Source organism: Mycetomoellerius zeteki, unplaced genomic scaffold (genome assembly GCF_001594055.1).
Source record: "Mycetomoellerius zeteki isolate Tzet28-1 unplaced genomic scaffold, Tzet1.0 scaffold213, whole genome shotgun sequence".
NCBI classification, from domain to species: Eukaryota; Metazoa; Arthropoda; class Insecta; order Hymenoptera; family Formicidae; genus Mycetomoellerius; species Mycetomoellerius zeteki.
This window is the reverse complement of record NW_017257097.1, coordinates 107211-123448: the sequence shown is the minus strand read 5'-3', so window position 1 is coordinate 123448 and position 16238 is coordinate 107211. Positions and strand designations below refer to the sequence as shown.

The 16238-nt window shown below is 33.1% G+C and overlaps 3 protein-coding genes across 5 annotated transcripts; 1 reads left to right on the top strand and 2 right to left on the bottom strand.

Annotated features, from left to right (window-relative positions):
• Window positions 1-581: 581 nt before the first annotated feature.
• Window positions 582-1864, bottom strand: LOC108722730 (uncharacterized). Its single transcript, XM_018447991.1, has 3 exons — window positions 1557-1864; window positions 1281-1410; window positions 582-1032 (listed from the first exon to the last, which is right to left on the bottom strand). Exons 1-3 carry the CDS (start codon window positions 1578-1580, stop codon window positions 821-823), a joined length of 366 nt encoding a protein of 121 aa, XP_018303493.1. The 5' UTR covers window positions 1581-1864; the 3' UTR covers window positions 582-820.
• Window positions 1865-2189: 325 nt separating this feature from the next.
• cert (ceramide transfer protein) lies at window positions 2190-10339 on the top strand. 3 transcript variants are annotated; one of them, XM_018447989.1, is made up of 9 exons: window positions 2190-2390; window positions 2554-3085; window positions 3199-3318; window positions 3561-3798; window positions 3998-4281; window positions 7037-7204; window positions 9346-9777; window positions 9872-10004; window positions 10192-10339. In XM_018447989.1, exons 2-9 carry the CDS (start codon window positions 2813-2815, stop codon window positions 10317-10319), a joined length of 1776 nt encoding a protein of 591 aa, XP_018303491.1. In that variant the 5' UTR covers window positions 2190-2390; window positions 2554-2812; the 3' UTR covers window positions 10320-10339. The 3 variants fall into 3 exon arrangements, with proteins under 3 accessions (XP_018303491.1, XP_018303490.1, XP_018303492.1); XM_018447988.1 differs by having other exon boundaries at window positions 2371-2390; window positions 2496-3085; XM_018447990.1 differs by lacking the exon at window positions 2190-2390 and having other exon boundaries at window positions 2930-2936; window positions 3032-3085.
• A 1446-nt stretch (window positions 10340-11785) lies between these two features.
• Window positions 11786-16157, bottom strand: LOC108722710 (actin-related protein 2). Its single transcript, XM_018447954.1, has 9 exons — window positions 15810-16157; window positions 15550-15660; window positions 15130-15147; window positions 14636-14653; window positions 13557-13636; window positions 13352-13487; window positions 12769-12810; window positions 12201-12479; window positions 11786-12079 (listed from the first exon to the last, which is right to left on the bottom strand). Exons 1-9 carry the CDS (start codon window positions 15855-15857, stop codon window positions 11909-11911), a joined length of 903 nt encoding a protein of 300 aa, XP_018303456.1. The 5' UTR covers window positions 15858-16157; the 3' UTR covers window positions 11786-11908.
• Window positions 16158-16238: the final 81 nt, after the last annotated feature.

The window sequence follows — 16238 nt, the reverse complement described above, 5'->3', positions numbered from 1 at the left end:
GGTCGTTACAAAAAAAAATTGAAAAGCTTCTATTCCAAAAGACATCCAGACCTTGCTCGAGTTTAAATGAGTGACTCTCAAGGTCAAACACTACCTATGACTTAAGTACATATCTGAACGTAAAATTTCCCGTTCTTTCGATTGCCGGTGTCAAAAAAAGGGGTTTCTATTTAAAAAACCAAAGTTAACCTTGAAATGACCTTGAAGGTCAAGCTCAAGGTCAAATCGAAGGTCATCGTTGAATTCCTCCTTGAAAGTTACTTCAGAAATGACCTTGATCTTTTTCAAAAATACCTTACTTGAGAAAATATTCAGTTGTCCCGGGACTTATTTGACACCCTGTATGATATTTAATGTTCATTGTTCCATTATTACAATTTCGGCAAATGTCATCTTAATGAGATCATCTTTAATGCCTGTCCCGATAACATTAAACAAAATATAAATAAACAATATAACAAAACCGTTGCGTATCCCGAAGTCACATAAGTTTAAATTTGAACAATTTTACAAATTTCTAACATTAAATTAAAATAGAAATTTGTATATTCTTCAAATTTAAACTTATGTGACTTCGGGATACACAACGATTTATTTATATTTTGTTTAGTTTAATGTTATCGGGATAAGCATTAAAGATGACCTCATTAAAGGTCAAAAAATTTGCCGAAATTGTAATAATGGAACACTGAACATAAAATATCATATAATTCAACAGCACGATCTTGCTTAGCTCTACAGCCTATCCTGACACATTTTAATTATCATTTGCTTCTGCAATCTTTCTTGGATACAAATTTTAGACTAATCTCCCATTAGGTTACATACTTCCTGCCACAACGCCTTTTTTTTTTAAATTACTTCTTTCGTTTGCAGGTATTCTATGATCGAATAATGCTAGCTTGCGAGCCACACAAGTAATAAGTAATTCGTCTATGTTAACTTCCTGCTGCACGTCATCTTCATTATTTGTCAGCTGACATGTGTTAGTCCCAGGTTCGGACAAATTATTATCGTACTCTTCTCTCACCACTAAAAATTAAAATTGATAAAAGTATAAATTCGATATTGAATTGTAGTACAAAGCATGGTGTGAACAAATTATCCATCCTACAAAAACAATATTGGACAATGATAAGCCTACTTTATTGCAGTCAATTTATCAATATTCAATATTTTTTTACTGTAATAGTAGATTGACGTCATTTTATGTTTATTTTCTCAATAATGAATGACACAAATAATATATAAATCGTTTTGATCTAACGAATAAAACTTACCGACAGTAACTATGGAATTTTCATCTACGTTAAATGCATTTATTTCATCGTCAAACGGATAAAAACATGAGTGTTTCATTAAATCATAGGATTGTGGGAGATAATATCCACAATAACCACATTTTCGAACCTAATGCAAACAACAAAAACGATTACATCATAACCTCACACATTCCTGTCTGTCTAAAACCACAATTAAATTGAACAAACTTTAACAAAAAGTCAGATTAAATTACAATATAATAATTATAAGTGATTAATATAACAAAAACTTACGATTTTCTCTTGAACCTTCAACATGTCGATAAAATATCTTTTTTGGTTTTAATCGCCTAGAGGTGCTTTCTAGCAATGACACAGTAAACAGTGAATAATTACGCATCGACGAAATGGCGGAATCCGCCAAAAAACTAATTTTGCGGAAAGAAAGCGGCGGATTCGACGGAACGAAGCCACTAACCAATCACGAACATTCCGCATTTCCGTAGTTTCGCATTACATGGGGCCGCACCCTAATTATTCGGGTCTGCCAGCAAGTCTGTTCAAAATGATTACTGGACAAAATGAAGTTACTGCGGACGTGACAGCCGCTGTAAATATCGCCTGATTGGTTGCTGCTCCGTTGCATGACGCTTGCTGCGTCCAGTCTGAACTAGGCATTAAGCCTACAATAAGACTGATTCAATGTGATTGGTCCATTATTGGTCAACAGCCAGAGTTGGCAGTCGGGTCTAGAGACCCTATACTAAGAGTCTGGCCAATGTTGCTAGTTTGACAAAACATGGCGTCGTCGTACATAACCTTATAGTATAAGGGACTCTATACATAACCACAAACGTGACGTGATCGATTAATTTGAGACACTTCATTGGCTCCGCCATATTTTGTCAAAACCAATAGGATGGATGACAACATTGGCCCGACTCTTAGTATAGGGTCTCTAGTCGGGTCGGCTTGCAGAGTCGGTAGTCTGATACGGGCTTTAGTCGTACAAATTGGCTGTTGGTCAACTTCACCGATTCACCAATAAGACTTCGGACTATAGACTACCGACTCATTGTACAATTAGCTTAAAGTGTATAAAGTGCGTATTATTTTCCGCAACACAAGGTAAGTATGAACTACGATTGAAGACTTGCGATAAATTTGTTTGATATCATCCTTCTCGCTCCTCTCCCTCCCCGTCATATTTAACGCGTTATGTACTATGTGTAGTATACCAGCGCTTCCCTTTCGATTGACGTTTCACTTGATAAGGGATTTCGGCGTACAGGTTATATACGACAGTTGTCAAAGGCAATGTTTTGAGACGTCTTGTTTCGTCGTGACAATTCGCTGAGATTCGTTCCGTGAATCTCTGCTGGTCTCTGCTCCACCTTCCGCCTGGATCGGAGTCATCTTTACGCGCGGCCTTTCCGATATCCGAATTCGCAACTCCGCGCTTGCCTTCACTTGCCTTCCAGGCAATGTCAAGAAGTGCACTCTCAGCCGAGCGCTAAATCGTGATTTGTCGCAATCGAGATCCTTTGAGAATGGCTGATGAGCTGGTGGAAACACCACGGGGCCTCAATAACGAGGACACCGAGTGTATCGTTGATACCGAGATCGACGGCGATGATGACGACTCCGACGGAGTCATAGTTCCGGAACTTCAGGGTACACTATCCAAATGGACAAATTACATACATGGCTGGCAAACTAGATTTATTGTACTCAAAGATGGTACTTTGTCTTATTACAAATCCGAGCAGGACAGCGGATATGGATGTCGCGGTTCAATTAGTTTGTATAAAGCTAATATCAAGGTGAGAGGTCATGCAAGATGAGATTCCTCTTAACGAATATGTTTAACATTGTAAACATAATGACGCAAACAGTTATGATAATAAACAATTACATTAAGTTATCCGTTTAACAGGCACATCAGTTTGACGAATGTAGATTCGATGTGTCCGTAAACGATTGCTTGGTTTGGTATTTAAGGGCAAATAATCCAGAAGAGAAGCAGCGATGGGTAGACGTCTTAAAGTCTTACAAGGTAATGATACGCCGAGACCCTATCTTGTACTCCAGATAATAGTTTATTTTTACCACATTATATAAATTATACAATTGTTTTAATAATACATGCTAAAGTCTCTTGTCTTAAATATTGCAATCTTTTTTATTATATACTTTATGTATTTTTATGAAATTTGATCAATATTTGTAAATAAAAATTAAAATTCCACTGAAAAAATTTGTGCTCGGTGATTGGCAATTTTCATTTGTCGCAAATAGTCAGAATCCGGCTATGGAAGCGAGAATAGTCTCAAACGACACGGTAGTGCCATTTCGCTCGTATCAAATACACAATCGACAACGAGCGCCGGTAGCCTTACTAAACGTGGCATTAGAGGATTGAAGGAAAAGTTGGCCGAAATTGAAACGTTTAGAGATATTTTAATCAAGCAGATCGATACTCTGCAGAAGTATTTCGATAATTGTGCGGAAAATGCCAAGAATACTTCTAAGGAAGGTAATAACTTTTAACTTGTAAATTCTTCATATGCTTCTGTCTCTTGTTCTAAATATTTAAAATAAATTCATAATGTAAATTTATGATATAAATATATAATGCGCAATTTTAAATACATAATTGTAATTTGTAATTATTATATAAAATACATAGGAAAAGCCTTAACATATTTTGTTAATTTTGTGGCGACAAATTTCAGAACAGATAATTGAAACAATGTTTAATCCAGCCGAACAATCGGTGGATTTCAAAGGAGAAGCGATAACATTTAAAGCAACCAGTGAAGGGGTGTTGGCGACTTTACAACATTGCGTCGAATTGATGGTACAACGAGAGGATGCATGGCGTCGTAGATGGGAGAAGGAAGTTGAAAAGAAACGAAAATTGCAAGAACTTTATAAAGCTCTGAAAGATCAAATTGCCATGCATCATAACGGCTCTCCGAGGCCTAGGGTTGTTATACACGGAGGTCCTGATTACGAGGTTGGTTCTTTTTCCTCATAATTCCATCGCTGTGCAACCATTTTGATTTGTATATATGGATTTGTGTATATGAACTGAAAGTCATGCGTTGAAAGTCCGACAACCATATCGGCACGCAATTATAATTTCTGAAATTAATTCATTTAAATGAATTTACAATAGTTCAACATCTTAACGTTCTGACCGTTATGACGCTTCTTAATTTAAAGCATTGTAGTTAACATTAGCGGTCTTTCAATCTTATTATTGTATATGAACAGAATTATTGTTCTCGAAATTACAATGTCATCCTATAACAATCTCTCTAAATAAAGTATTCGTTTTTAAAATCGAAAAGCACAATGTAAATAAATCGTAGCATATGGAATAAAGGTCGGGATTGGATTCGAGTTCTGGAGTCGAATCCACCGCTTTTCTGCACAAAGTGATGCGTCGTCTTGAATTTCTATTTAGTGAAATTCTTATTTTAGCATTTTTAAGTTATACACAAATATATATACAATATTTATAATTGTATATTGCATATACACTTCCATAATATACTACATAATATAGCACAATAATAAAATAAAAAACAAGTAAAAAATTTAAGAATTAAAAATATTTTTTTGTACGTGGTTGAGATCTCCAACAATGATATGTAGACATCATGTATCTACTTAAGTTGTTTGTCCACTACATTATATAACACATTAACAGCACATATATAAGTATCCTTTATACAATCACAATATGTGATAGCTTTTAAAAGAAGTAGAAACTAGAGAAATATATGAAATTGACGACTTAAATGAATATCAGAGAGTGTCGCTAGAAATATATTTTAAACTTCAACATATTTTTACATTTTATTATTATATAGGGTGGGCCATTTTAATCGATCCACCTGAATTTCTCGGAATCTAAGCGAGATAGAGAAAAATGGTCCAGACAAAAGTTGAAGGGGACAGAGGGGGTCACCTAATGGTGCCAAGGACCTTGATCTTGAACTCGATTTTCAAGGTTATTTGAAGGTCATGATCATTTTTTTAAATGGAATTATATGAATTTTTTTACATAATATGATTCCTCTAATTATTCTGCATATAAAAGTATTAAGGTAGCGATATCAAAAAACCAATAGTTTACGAGATATTTTATATTTCATTGTGGCACATATTGACATAAAATATTAAATAATTCGTAAACTATTAATTTTTTGATAACCATACCTTAATACTTTTATGAACAGAATAATGAGATGAATCAATTAGTGGAAAGAAAACACATAGTTGCTTATTTAAAAAATTATCCATTTTGCATACATATTTTTTTAAAGCAATGTGTTTTCTTTCCACTAATTGATTCATCTCATTATTCTGTTCATAAAAGTATTAAGGTATGGTTATCAAAAAATTAATAGTTTACGAATTATTTAATATTTTATGTCAATATGTGCCACAATGAAATATAAAATATCTCGTAAACTATTGGTTTTTTGATATCGCTACCTTAATACTTTTATATGCAGAATAATTAGAGGAATCATATTATGTAAAAAAATTCATATAATTCCATTTAAAAAAATGATTATGACCTTCAAATAACCTTGAAAATCGAGTTCAAGATCAAGGTCCTTGGCACCATTAGGTGACCCCCTCTGTCCCCTTCAACTTTTGTCTGGACCATTTTTCTCTATCTCGCTTAGATTCTGAGAAATTCAGGTGGATCGATTAAAATGGCCCACCGTGTATATAATTATCCATTTTTGGGTATTATCTTGGTAACTATCACTTAGTATTAATATTTTTTACGATAAGGATTCGTCAGAATTTTTTCTATTTCTATTCATATATACACAAGTGTTCCAAAATTTTTTAATCAAAATATACAATAAGGAAATTAAATAAAAAAGTTATACAAGTATTTGCCACTTGTCGTGTCAACCAGTAGTTTTTCGAGATATAAATGTTAAAAAATTAACTGATTATAGATTATGATTAAACAATCATTTTTAACTTTTATGCCGCAAAAACTTTTACTCAGAACGACAAATGGCAAGTACTTTTACAGCTCATCTCCTTACAAAAACTTTCTTGTTGCGATATTTGGATTCGCGACATTATGTACAAAAATCAGTTATTATTTTTTTCTTTAATTTTTTGATCTTAAATCTGTGAGTCTTTTCTTGTCTCAAATATTTTATATAAATACTTTTAATCCTTTTAATAATTACTTATTTATGATAAATCTGTTATGAGACATATTGAAATTCTTTATAGATGATATAAGTAGCGCTTATGTGATAGAAAGTAAGAAAGATGCGTTTCTGGCCATATTTCGCAATTATGAATTAGGTCACTATTTTGGAAATCTTTTACTTGCTTAATATCTTCCAGACCACCAAAGAGTAAAACCTTACGTATTTACTCTTTGTATAAACATTTGTGTATATCATTTCAGTTTTAACATTAAAAAATGAAGTTGAAAATCAAGTTTTATAATGTGAATTTTAGGCTGTGTTTGGAGCGCGCGTTATCAGCGCTTTTGTGTCGTATCTTTATCATTAATTGAACGTAAAATAAGCCTAAAATAACGTATTAGCGCTAATAGCACGCTCTTTGAACACGGCCTTAATTGTATATAGAATAGCGATATTTAAATGTACATGGAATTTCTTTATGTGTTTATGTTTATAGTGAATTATAAGTTAAGATTCAGAGAAATAATGTGCATTATAACTTTCTTCAATAACATTTAAAATTTCGTTTTTAAGGAAGGTCCGCACAGTGCTCTTTGCGATGAAGAATTTTACGATGCCGTCGAGACGGGTTTGGACAAAATCGAGGAGGAAAATCAATTAAGAGATCGTTTAAAACAAAAATCTGTCTCAATTTTAACATCCCCCACCACAACAGCATCTACGCACAGGCTATGGCCAGAAGTAATTATATTTCTTTTTATAATAATATCATTTTTAGACCGCGTATGTGAGAGACGCAACCGATAAATAAGAGCCCTATACGGTCGAAGCTAGATCTTAAAATGTTTTAAATAAATCAATCTTGAATCACTAAATATGATATATATGTACTTGACATATACAGGGTGTCCGAAAAGTGTGAAAACGGTCGAATATCTCGAGAAATACACATCGGATCAGAAATCTGAAAATATTGTATTCAATGTTTTCAAAAAAGCTATCTTTGACATGACCCCCACCCCCACCCGCTGTGGGTGAAAGAGAGGGTAACTTTAAAATTTTAAATGGGAACCCCCATTTTTTATTGCAGATTTCGCTTCTTCAGAAAAAGTTACATAAATTTTACCTATTACAAACATTTTTTTTATGACAGATGGCGCTGTAATCAGCGAAATTAAAAATGAGTAAAACGTTTAAAACTCGTTTAAAATATCTCAAGAAATACTCAACGGAGCATATTCTCACCCTGGAGGTGGATGGGCGGGTAACTTTTCGATTTTAATTTTTTCTTTTTCTGTCAAAGCCATTATGCCCGATTACAACGACAGACAGAATACTGAATAAAAAAGATGGAAATTTTTAAGCAAATAGTGAGAAGAAAACGGAAGAAATATTAAATAATTAGTTAGAAGAACTTAAACTGGTATAAATATATGCACACATATGCATTAAAAAGATAAGTATGTATTTCCAATACAAATTTTGCTTGGAAACATACATACATATGTATGAAAGTTCAAACACAGAAAGTTAATGTTTAGGCTGGAATTTTGTGCAATAAAATTATTGGGACTTTCATCATCTAAGATATTTTCACATCTGCGGAGGGCTCTTTGCACAGAAAAACATTTCTAATGAATACATATGTATTATGTAGTATGGAACATTCATTGAACTCATTGCTACGACTTGCCCACCGGAAAATCTTCTGAGTCTCGAGGAAACGAAGTATGCGGCCCTGTTGAAAAAGTACGAAAACGTACGATTCGCGTACGAAAGGACTTTGTGTCAATGGATAGCTTTCTTGAAAACATTGAATACGTACATTTTTATTGTTTTGATCCTTTGAGTATTTCTTGAGATATTTTAAACGTTTTAGACTCATTTTTTAATTTCGCTGATTACAGCGCCATCTGTCATAAAAAAAATGTTTGTAATAGGTAAAATTTATGTAACTTTTTCTGAAGAAGCGAAATCTGCAATAAAAAATGGGGGTTCCCATTTAAAATTTTAAAGTTACCCTCTCTTTCACCCACAGCGGGTGGGGGTGGGGGTCATGTTAGATGTCAAAAGATAGCTTTTTTGAAAACATTGAATACGATATTTTCAGATTTCTGATCCGATGTGTATTTCTCGAGATATTCGACCGTTTCCACACTTTTCGGACACCCTGTATACCACGATTGTAGTCTAACGAAGTGTGCACCGAAATATTTCCGGACTAAACACAATTAAACCACTGTAGTAATTTCGCAAATTAAATTAAAATTCTAATAATTTCGATGCTCAATCAGGCATCATATTTCAAAGATATTAATATGCTGAAAAACTGTAATTAAACTTATTGCGAAAAATATTATCTCGGCCGGGAGTCGAACCCAGATCTCTTGTATTCCGTACGAGCGTCCTGAGCCATTAGACCACCGAGGCCATATGATGCCTGATTGAGCATCGAAATTATTAGAATTTTAATTCGCGAAATTACTACAGTGGTTTAATTGTGTTTAGTCCGGAAATATTTCGGTGCACAGTTCGTTAGACTACAATCGTGGTATATATGTCAAGTACATATACATATATCATATTTAGTGATTCAAGATTGATTTATTTAAAGCATTTTAAGATCTAGCTTCGACCGTATAGATTTCTTTTTATATTTTACATTTTTCTAATTTATCAGAATACTTTGAAATTTTACTCATATATTAATGATTATTAAAAAATTAATTTGTAACATCAATTAATTGTAATATCATTGTGGTATCAGATATACCATAAGTAAGTTCCTAACAATATTAATTCCAAATATAACAGTAACTACTAATTATTTATAAATATTCGTTGTATCTAACTTTTTGTTACTTCATATTATCAATTTGTAGATAGAAAAAATTACGATGGAACAGCTGCATTACGCTCGGCTTGGCGTAGGCGGAGCGGGTGGTTGGCAATTATTCGCCGAAGATGGTGATATGCGGATGTACCGACGGGAGGAGGAGGCCGATGGACTAGTTGTAGACCCTCTCAAAGCGTGTCACGTCGTTAAAGGAGTGACCGGTCACGAAGTCTGCGAGATATTTTTCAGTCCCGAATATAGAAGCGGTTGGGAAGCCACTTTGGAGGACATGGCAATTGTCGAAAACATTTCCAAGGATACACTATTATTTCTACAAACGCACAAACGTATCTGGCCAGCAAGCCAACGGGATGCGTTGTTCTGGTCGCACATACGTCGTGTGTCCGATGATCAAGATCGCGATGCTCATGACCTATGGATAGTCTGCAATCACAGTACTGAACATCCCGATCATCCGGTATGTATTATACGTTTAAAAATTACGTTTAGAAATATAAAAACTTCTTTGCTTCGAATAAGTTTCAACACGTTAAATGAAATTATCGTTGCAGCCAAACGCGGGTAAATGCGTAAGAGTCTATTTGACGGTTTGTCTCGTATGCCAAACATTTATTGATCCCCCGAAGGACGAGGAGGAAATAAAAAGGGAGAACATTACGTGTAAAATAACGTACTGTTCAGTTGGTTAGTATATTGATGCTCAATGATTTAATTGCTCTTATTATATAATTGTCGTAATATATTTAAAACGTCTGTATAAAAACTTTGAAAGCTTTTTTCTTTCTTTCTGTATCCATATTTAATTATATGAGAATATTTGTATATATCCTGTTTTTTTTTTCATGCACTTATATTTTGATTTAAATTTTAGTAAATCCAGGTGGATGGGCTCCGGCGTCTGTTTTACGAGCCGTTTACAAGAGAGAATATCCAAAGTTCCTTAAGCGTTTTACGAACTTTTGTATCGATCAATGCAAGAATAAGCCAATCACATTTTAAATGTGAATGATGTGAAAAAAGAAAAAACTTCAATGTTTTCCATCCAATTCCTTATTCACTATCTCGAAGTGTCTTCACATGATTATTGTAAAAACAAGTTTGTATTGTTACATACTGTAGGAATTGTAGAACGGCCATTACGATGTAAGTGAAACCGTTTTGTATATTACCTTTTTTTCTTTTTTTATTTGCTTAAGATAATCGATTTATATAGCTTGCGAATTAGGGGAGACGAACCGTTATATTAAAAGTCATTTATGATATAAATGAGTGTGTAGCAATTGTATACACTTGGACAAGAAACTTCGATTGAAGCACGCGGCTGCAGCACCGTTTACAGACTATCCTTTTTCTCTTCGAATAACAGCCTATTATTTGTTATACAGTAATATGCTGTCGCATATAATCCAATTGTACAAATCTTCAACAAAAAATTGGATATATATACATTTATCTCTTGTTATATACATTACAATATAATTAAACGCTGAATTGTATCATATCAAATTATACTGTTATTTTTATTCGTACATAAAAATGTGTACATCCTATAATATAAAGGTCACATGAAAAAAGGTAATAAAGACTGTTGTAGATTTATTAAAATAACAATCGTTTCCACATCATGCTGTTCATCAACCTTTTATCTTGTACAATAAAAACGTGGAATTTCTTTGTGTATAGTAATACATTCATTTCTGTCAATTAAACGAAATTTAAGAAATTCTATATTTTACACACACACACACACGCACACGCACACACACACACACACACACACAATGTTTCATACATGTATATATACGAAATGAAGACTTCAAATATAAAGTCACATGACAATCTTGCAGACTTTTACATATTAGGTGAACCAAAAGCAACCGTGACTAAGGTTATCTTCGTTTTCAGGGATCAGAAGACAAAGATAGCCTCAACCGCGGTTGCTTTTGATTGCTATACCAGAAGCACGCCAAAAATCGCCTATTACTATAATAGAAAGGCAGATAGTTTCACACTGAAGGAAATCATTTTTACAATTTCAATTATATTTATACTTTTAGAAAAAAGTTTGACAAATATAAGGAAACAGGAATAAAGTTTTCATTCGGTAGTACGTAAGTAACAATAAAAATTAATCGAAATGTTGAATATTTAGAGCTATATATAAATATATATTAAATGCAACATCATTTTATACCTAACTGATAGAATAATTTAAACGAATATAATCTGAAATATGACAGTCACGAATTTAATTTCATTACATTAATACTTAATGTTCACATTCAATGTTTTACAGAAATCACGATATTTGGCTGTATCTTCTTCAAAATCTTTTATCTTTATCGTATCTTATTTGAAATTATATCACATTTAATAATCAAAAAATACATGAGTTTATTAGAGTTTAGTATCAAACAGCTAGTAAATTTTTTAAAGTACTTGGTTTAAAGTACTTTTTTACAATTATATAACAAATCATAAAATTGCTGCGCAAGTCTAACTTAAGTCCACAACGTTTTTTTAAGTATAAAAAACATTTCATTGCTCGTTAAAAAATTTGTAGCCTATATTTGTATGTATGACTTTCCTTATGATTCATAGGAGCCTAATTTTTTTAGTACACTAAGACCCTTCTCTTCATACTCCTCCCGTGTTATCCATACAGAATCTCGATCCTTCGTTATTTCCGCTAGTACAGCACCACCCATGAAAACCATGTCTTTTCGTCGGGGTGAGTCTTCAATTTTTATCTTAAATTTCTATAAAAATATTTACGTAGCATAAGCATCTGCAGTACACACACGCGCACGCGCACGCGCGCACACGCATGCGCACGCACGCACGCACACCTGAGTATTGTTAATCATATGACATGCTTACATTCAATTTAGTGGTATCATTTTTTAATACTCTTTGAAGATAAAGTTGCTTAATTTCTCGTTCAAGCCTTGACGGAAGCCCTGGATACATTGTACTACCTCCGCTCAGAACGATGTGCTTGTATAGTTCGCTTCTGATATCGATATCAGCTGCTTGAATTGTGCTAAATACCAGCTCGGCTATTCCTTGCGCCTCAACGTTAATCAAATGAGGCTGAAAAAGCGCTTCCGGTGCTGCAAATCTCTCACCGCCTACTTTGATCACACGACCATCAGGAATTTGAAAACATTATATATACATATATATATATATATATAGCGCACTTTCTAAGGAATGAATACCTATTAATTTCATGGAAAAAAAAAGATTTTGCTAATAAATGTAAAAATTTAACTAAATCTAAAAATAATAAATAAAGCATGTGCGTCTTATATATTATCCAATAGTTTAACAAAATTATTTTCAGATTTATGTCTAATTAAATTTCTAGACAAACCGTTCTTTCTGTGTTTATGCGGTATTCCGCAAATTTGGTATCCCGTGATGCGTGTTCTATTTATTCTTTCACGAAGGACACAATTCCAGCGAAACCATACTTCTCAAACATCACCTGAAATAATATCAATTCTAATAATGAACAGAAAATAAAATTACGCTCGGTGTTTGCACAGCAAAACAATTCAAAATTGACGACCAAATAATGAGCAAAACAAGGTATTTTGTTTAAATTTTTTTAATGTAAATTTAACATATCTCTATAAGTAACAATATAAAGTATACGTTTCGGCTTCACAAAGCCTTCTTCTAAATCTAAAATAACTATCTCTTTCGCTTAGCTACAATTTGATATGGAGGAAATTCCATGTCAGTTGTTTGTGATAAATGATGGTGACCATGTCAAACTTCAAAAATGTTCATGCCAAGATGTAAAAACAGTTCTTTTAGATTTACTGAAGAAGGCTTTGTGAAGCCGAAACATATACTTTATACTTTATATTGTTACTTATAGAGATGTTAAATTTACACTAAAAAAATTTAAACAAAACACCTTTTGCTCGTTATTTGATCGTCGATTTTGAATTAATATCAATTCATTAAGTTTTCTATTCATATAATTTTAATTTAACTTTCTTTGGATTGCACAATGTTACCTCTATCATCTTTTCTCTATTCGTGATAGGATTCATTGGTGGCTCGGTTAACAGAATTTTACATTCTTTAGGATTAATATTCATTTTCTCTTTGCCGAAGGTGTAATCCCACACGTGACACATGTCTTCCCAGTTTCTGTTAAACATTAATTATATTACAACGTGATATATCAAATAAAATATCTGATGTGAGATATAAACATACCTAACAATCCCATTTTGCATTGGATAACTTATCTCTAACATAGAACGAAGTTTACTTGCTTCATCGCCAACCATTAAATCCTGTGAAACAATAATATATGACTATTAAACCTCTGCGTGCATCACCAAGATATATTATATTGATTTTATTATGATGCGCGATATCACTATTTTATTATATAGTAAATATATTTGTAGTATGAAAGTTCTAAATATTTGAACACTAGCTAGGTCCAAAAAGTGAACAACAAAACTGTTTTTATTACATGTGATAGAAAGAAAATCAAAGTAATTCCTGAACATGAAATTTCGTATTAGATTAGAGTAGATATCAAATAAATATTTATAAGATCACTAAATAAAAGAAGGGCTATGAGTCAATTATAATGTAAAATATTTAATAATTTAAAATTCGTACATACAATTTGATAACGTCGCTGTACATCGTCAAGGATAAATGTTATATCCAATAGTATTATGGCTTACTTTTTATTAAATATAACTTTGTTAATTGCGTTTTCTTTTCGGCGTCTAACTTACATCATTAAGACAATTTAAGATTAGAAAGTGAGATGAGATCACCTTTATGATATTTTTACATATGGACCGCATATTACGAATACAACCGACGTTTTTACTGGACATTATAATTGGTGATCGAATTTTCCGATAATTTATGTAATATTGTTTGTTGTTTTACATTGAAAATGACCCGATCGGTGTCGAAACGTTTGTATGTACGAATTTTAAATTATTAAATATTTTACATTATAATTGGCTCGTAGCCCTTCTTTTATTTAGTGATTTATGAGATCGTCCTTTTATATACTAATTGTAAGAATATATAGTTGGTATAGTAATAATAACGCAATATGTTGCTTCCGTGAGACTCAGATTATGGAATTTGTATCAGGAAGGTATTCTGTGTTAAATCAGTTTCCAAATGTGAATACCTAAGCACTTTGGAAAAAGTTTGCCGGATTATATGATACTACTTCCACATCTACAGTCGAAAAAAATTCTTCATTAAAACACTGATGTAAAGAATGTATATAGTATCAAAAAATACAATAAACTTACAGGCATGTTAAGCACATCCTACGAGAGCAAATGTAAGCACACAAATATATTAGATAATTATAGGAAGAGTATAGCTTGTACATAAGTACCAACATAATTGCAAGTAAACGATATTATTCTAATAAACATATTAGTAGAGACACATCTTCTTGCTTTGTCAAAACAGACATATTTAGTTGATAAAAAATTTGAAAGATCTCTCGCAAGAAAAACATTGTATCCAATACAATGAATACATTTATTAAGTACAATATAAAATCACTCACTTAACGATAATATTATAACTCCAAGAAATTGTTAATAAATTCATTGAATAATTAAATGAATATCTTACATTTCAAATATATATTTCCTTTCGGTTAGTAAACGTCATTAGCCTCTCAAACTGTTTTATTTACATCAGTGGACAAGCACATAGATTATTTTTAGTCAGACTTAAGCGCTAGGGGGGACATGGAGAGCACACACGATGTAATACTATATAATAGACTTACACGAACGCAATATTCTTGCTGAAAATACAATTGTTCTTATTAATTGTCTAAATACTGATAAACACGCTCAAGCAATTTAAAGCTTAGAATATATCATAGACTTTATATACAACTTAAACAAATTACATTTCTTAGAGCTTCTCGTAAATATATACTTTGCATCTTTCATAAAGTTTCAAAAATTGATTACAGTCGAAATCGAGATTTGCTTTATATTTATAAATGTAACTGTTGTTTATCATCTGCTTTACGTACGTTAACTTTTATGATAAATTAAACGATCAAGTATCAATGGAATGGTAATATATCAGTAAATCGAACATCAACTATTAGGGCACTTGTATCGAGATAAAATTGCAATTACTGGTCCCGCGTCCTTCATACAAGCTCGCCCAAGCCTGAAGCAACAAACGTACATACCTTGACGTCGATATCGCCTATTTTGTTGACAGCTCTGATTATTGGTCGTCCGACTATAGATGGGAATATGTGGGCCGGGAAGTTTGCGCCGGCGTACCCGCACTTGACAAACTGCAATGAAAAGCTGCATCGGAAAAACTGCCGGAAATATGCAAGAGTATCCGATCGTTTTGAAGCACATGTCTAATTCAGTGCATCCTCTCTTAACTAAGAATGAGGCAAATCCCCTTGCAAGGGAAATGGAAGAGGAGCGGCCTTACCCCGGTGCCATTGTCACAGACGATGATTTTCCTTCCTTTGCTGTCCATCTCGAAAAGTTAAGTATGTATCCCGTCAAAAGAATATTTCTCTATCTGTCACAATTCTTTAGACAGTTCTCATATCGCCAGCTTCATCGAGTGACTAATACCTACGGATGTTTACAGTGTTACCGGTGTGTAACACCAAAGCGACAGAGGTTACTTTCGACCAGAGTTACCATTTCGTATCACAGTCAGGATTGGTCAGGATTGTTAGGAATTTGCGCAAAAGGTAGCGAAATCCAGCGCAAAAAAAAGGAAGGGAGGGGAAAAAAGGGTGAAATCGAAATCCTCGATCCTCGGATGTATATTTACCACAAAGAAGTCTGAGAGCAGCCATGCCCGAGATTAAAGCCCAAGACACAATGGGTGCGTTCAGCAGAACGTTTG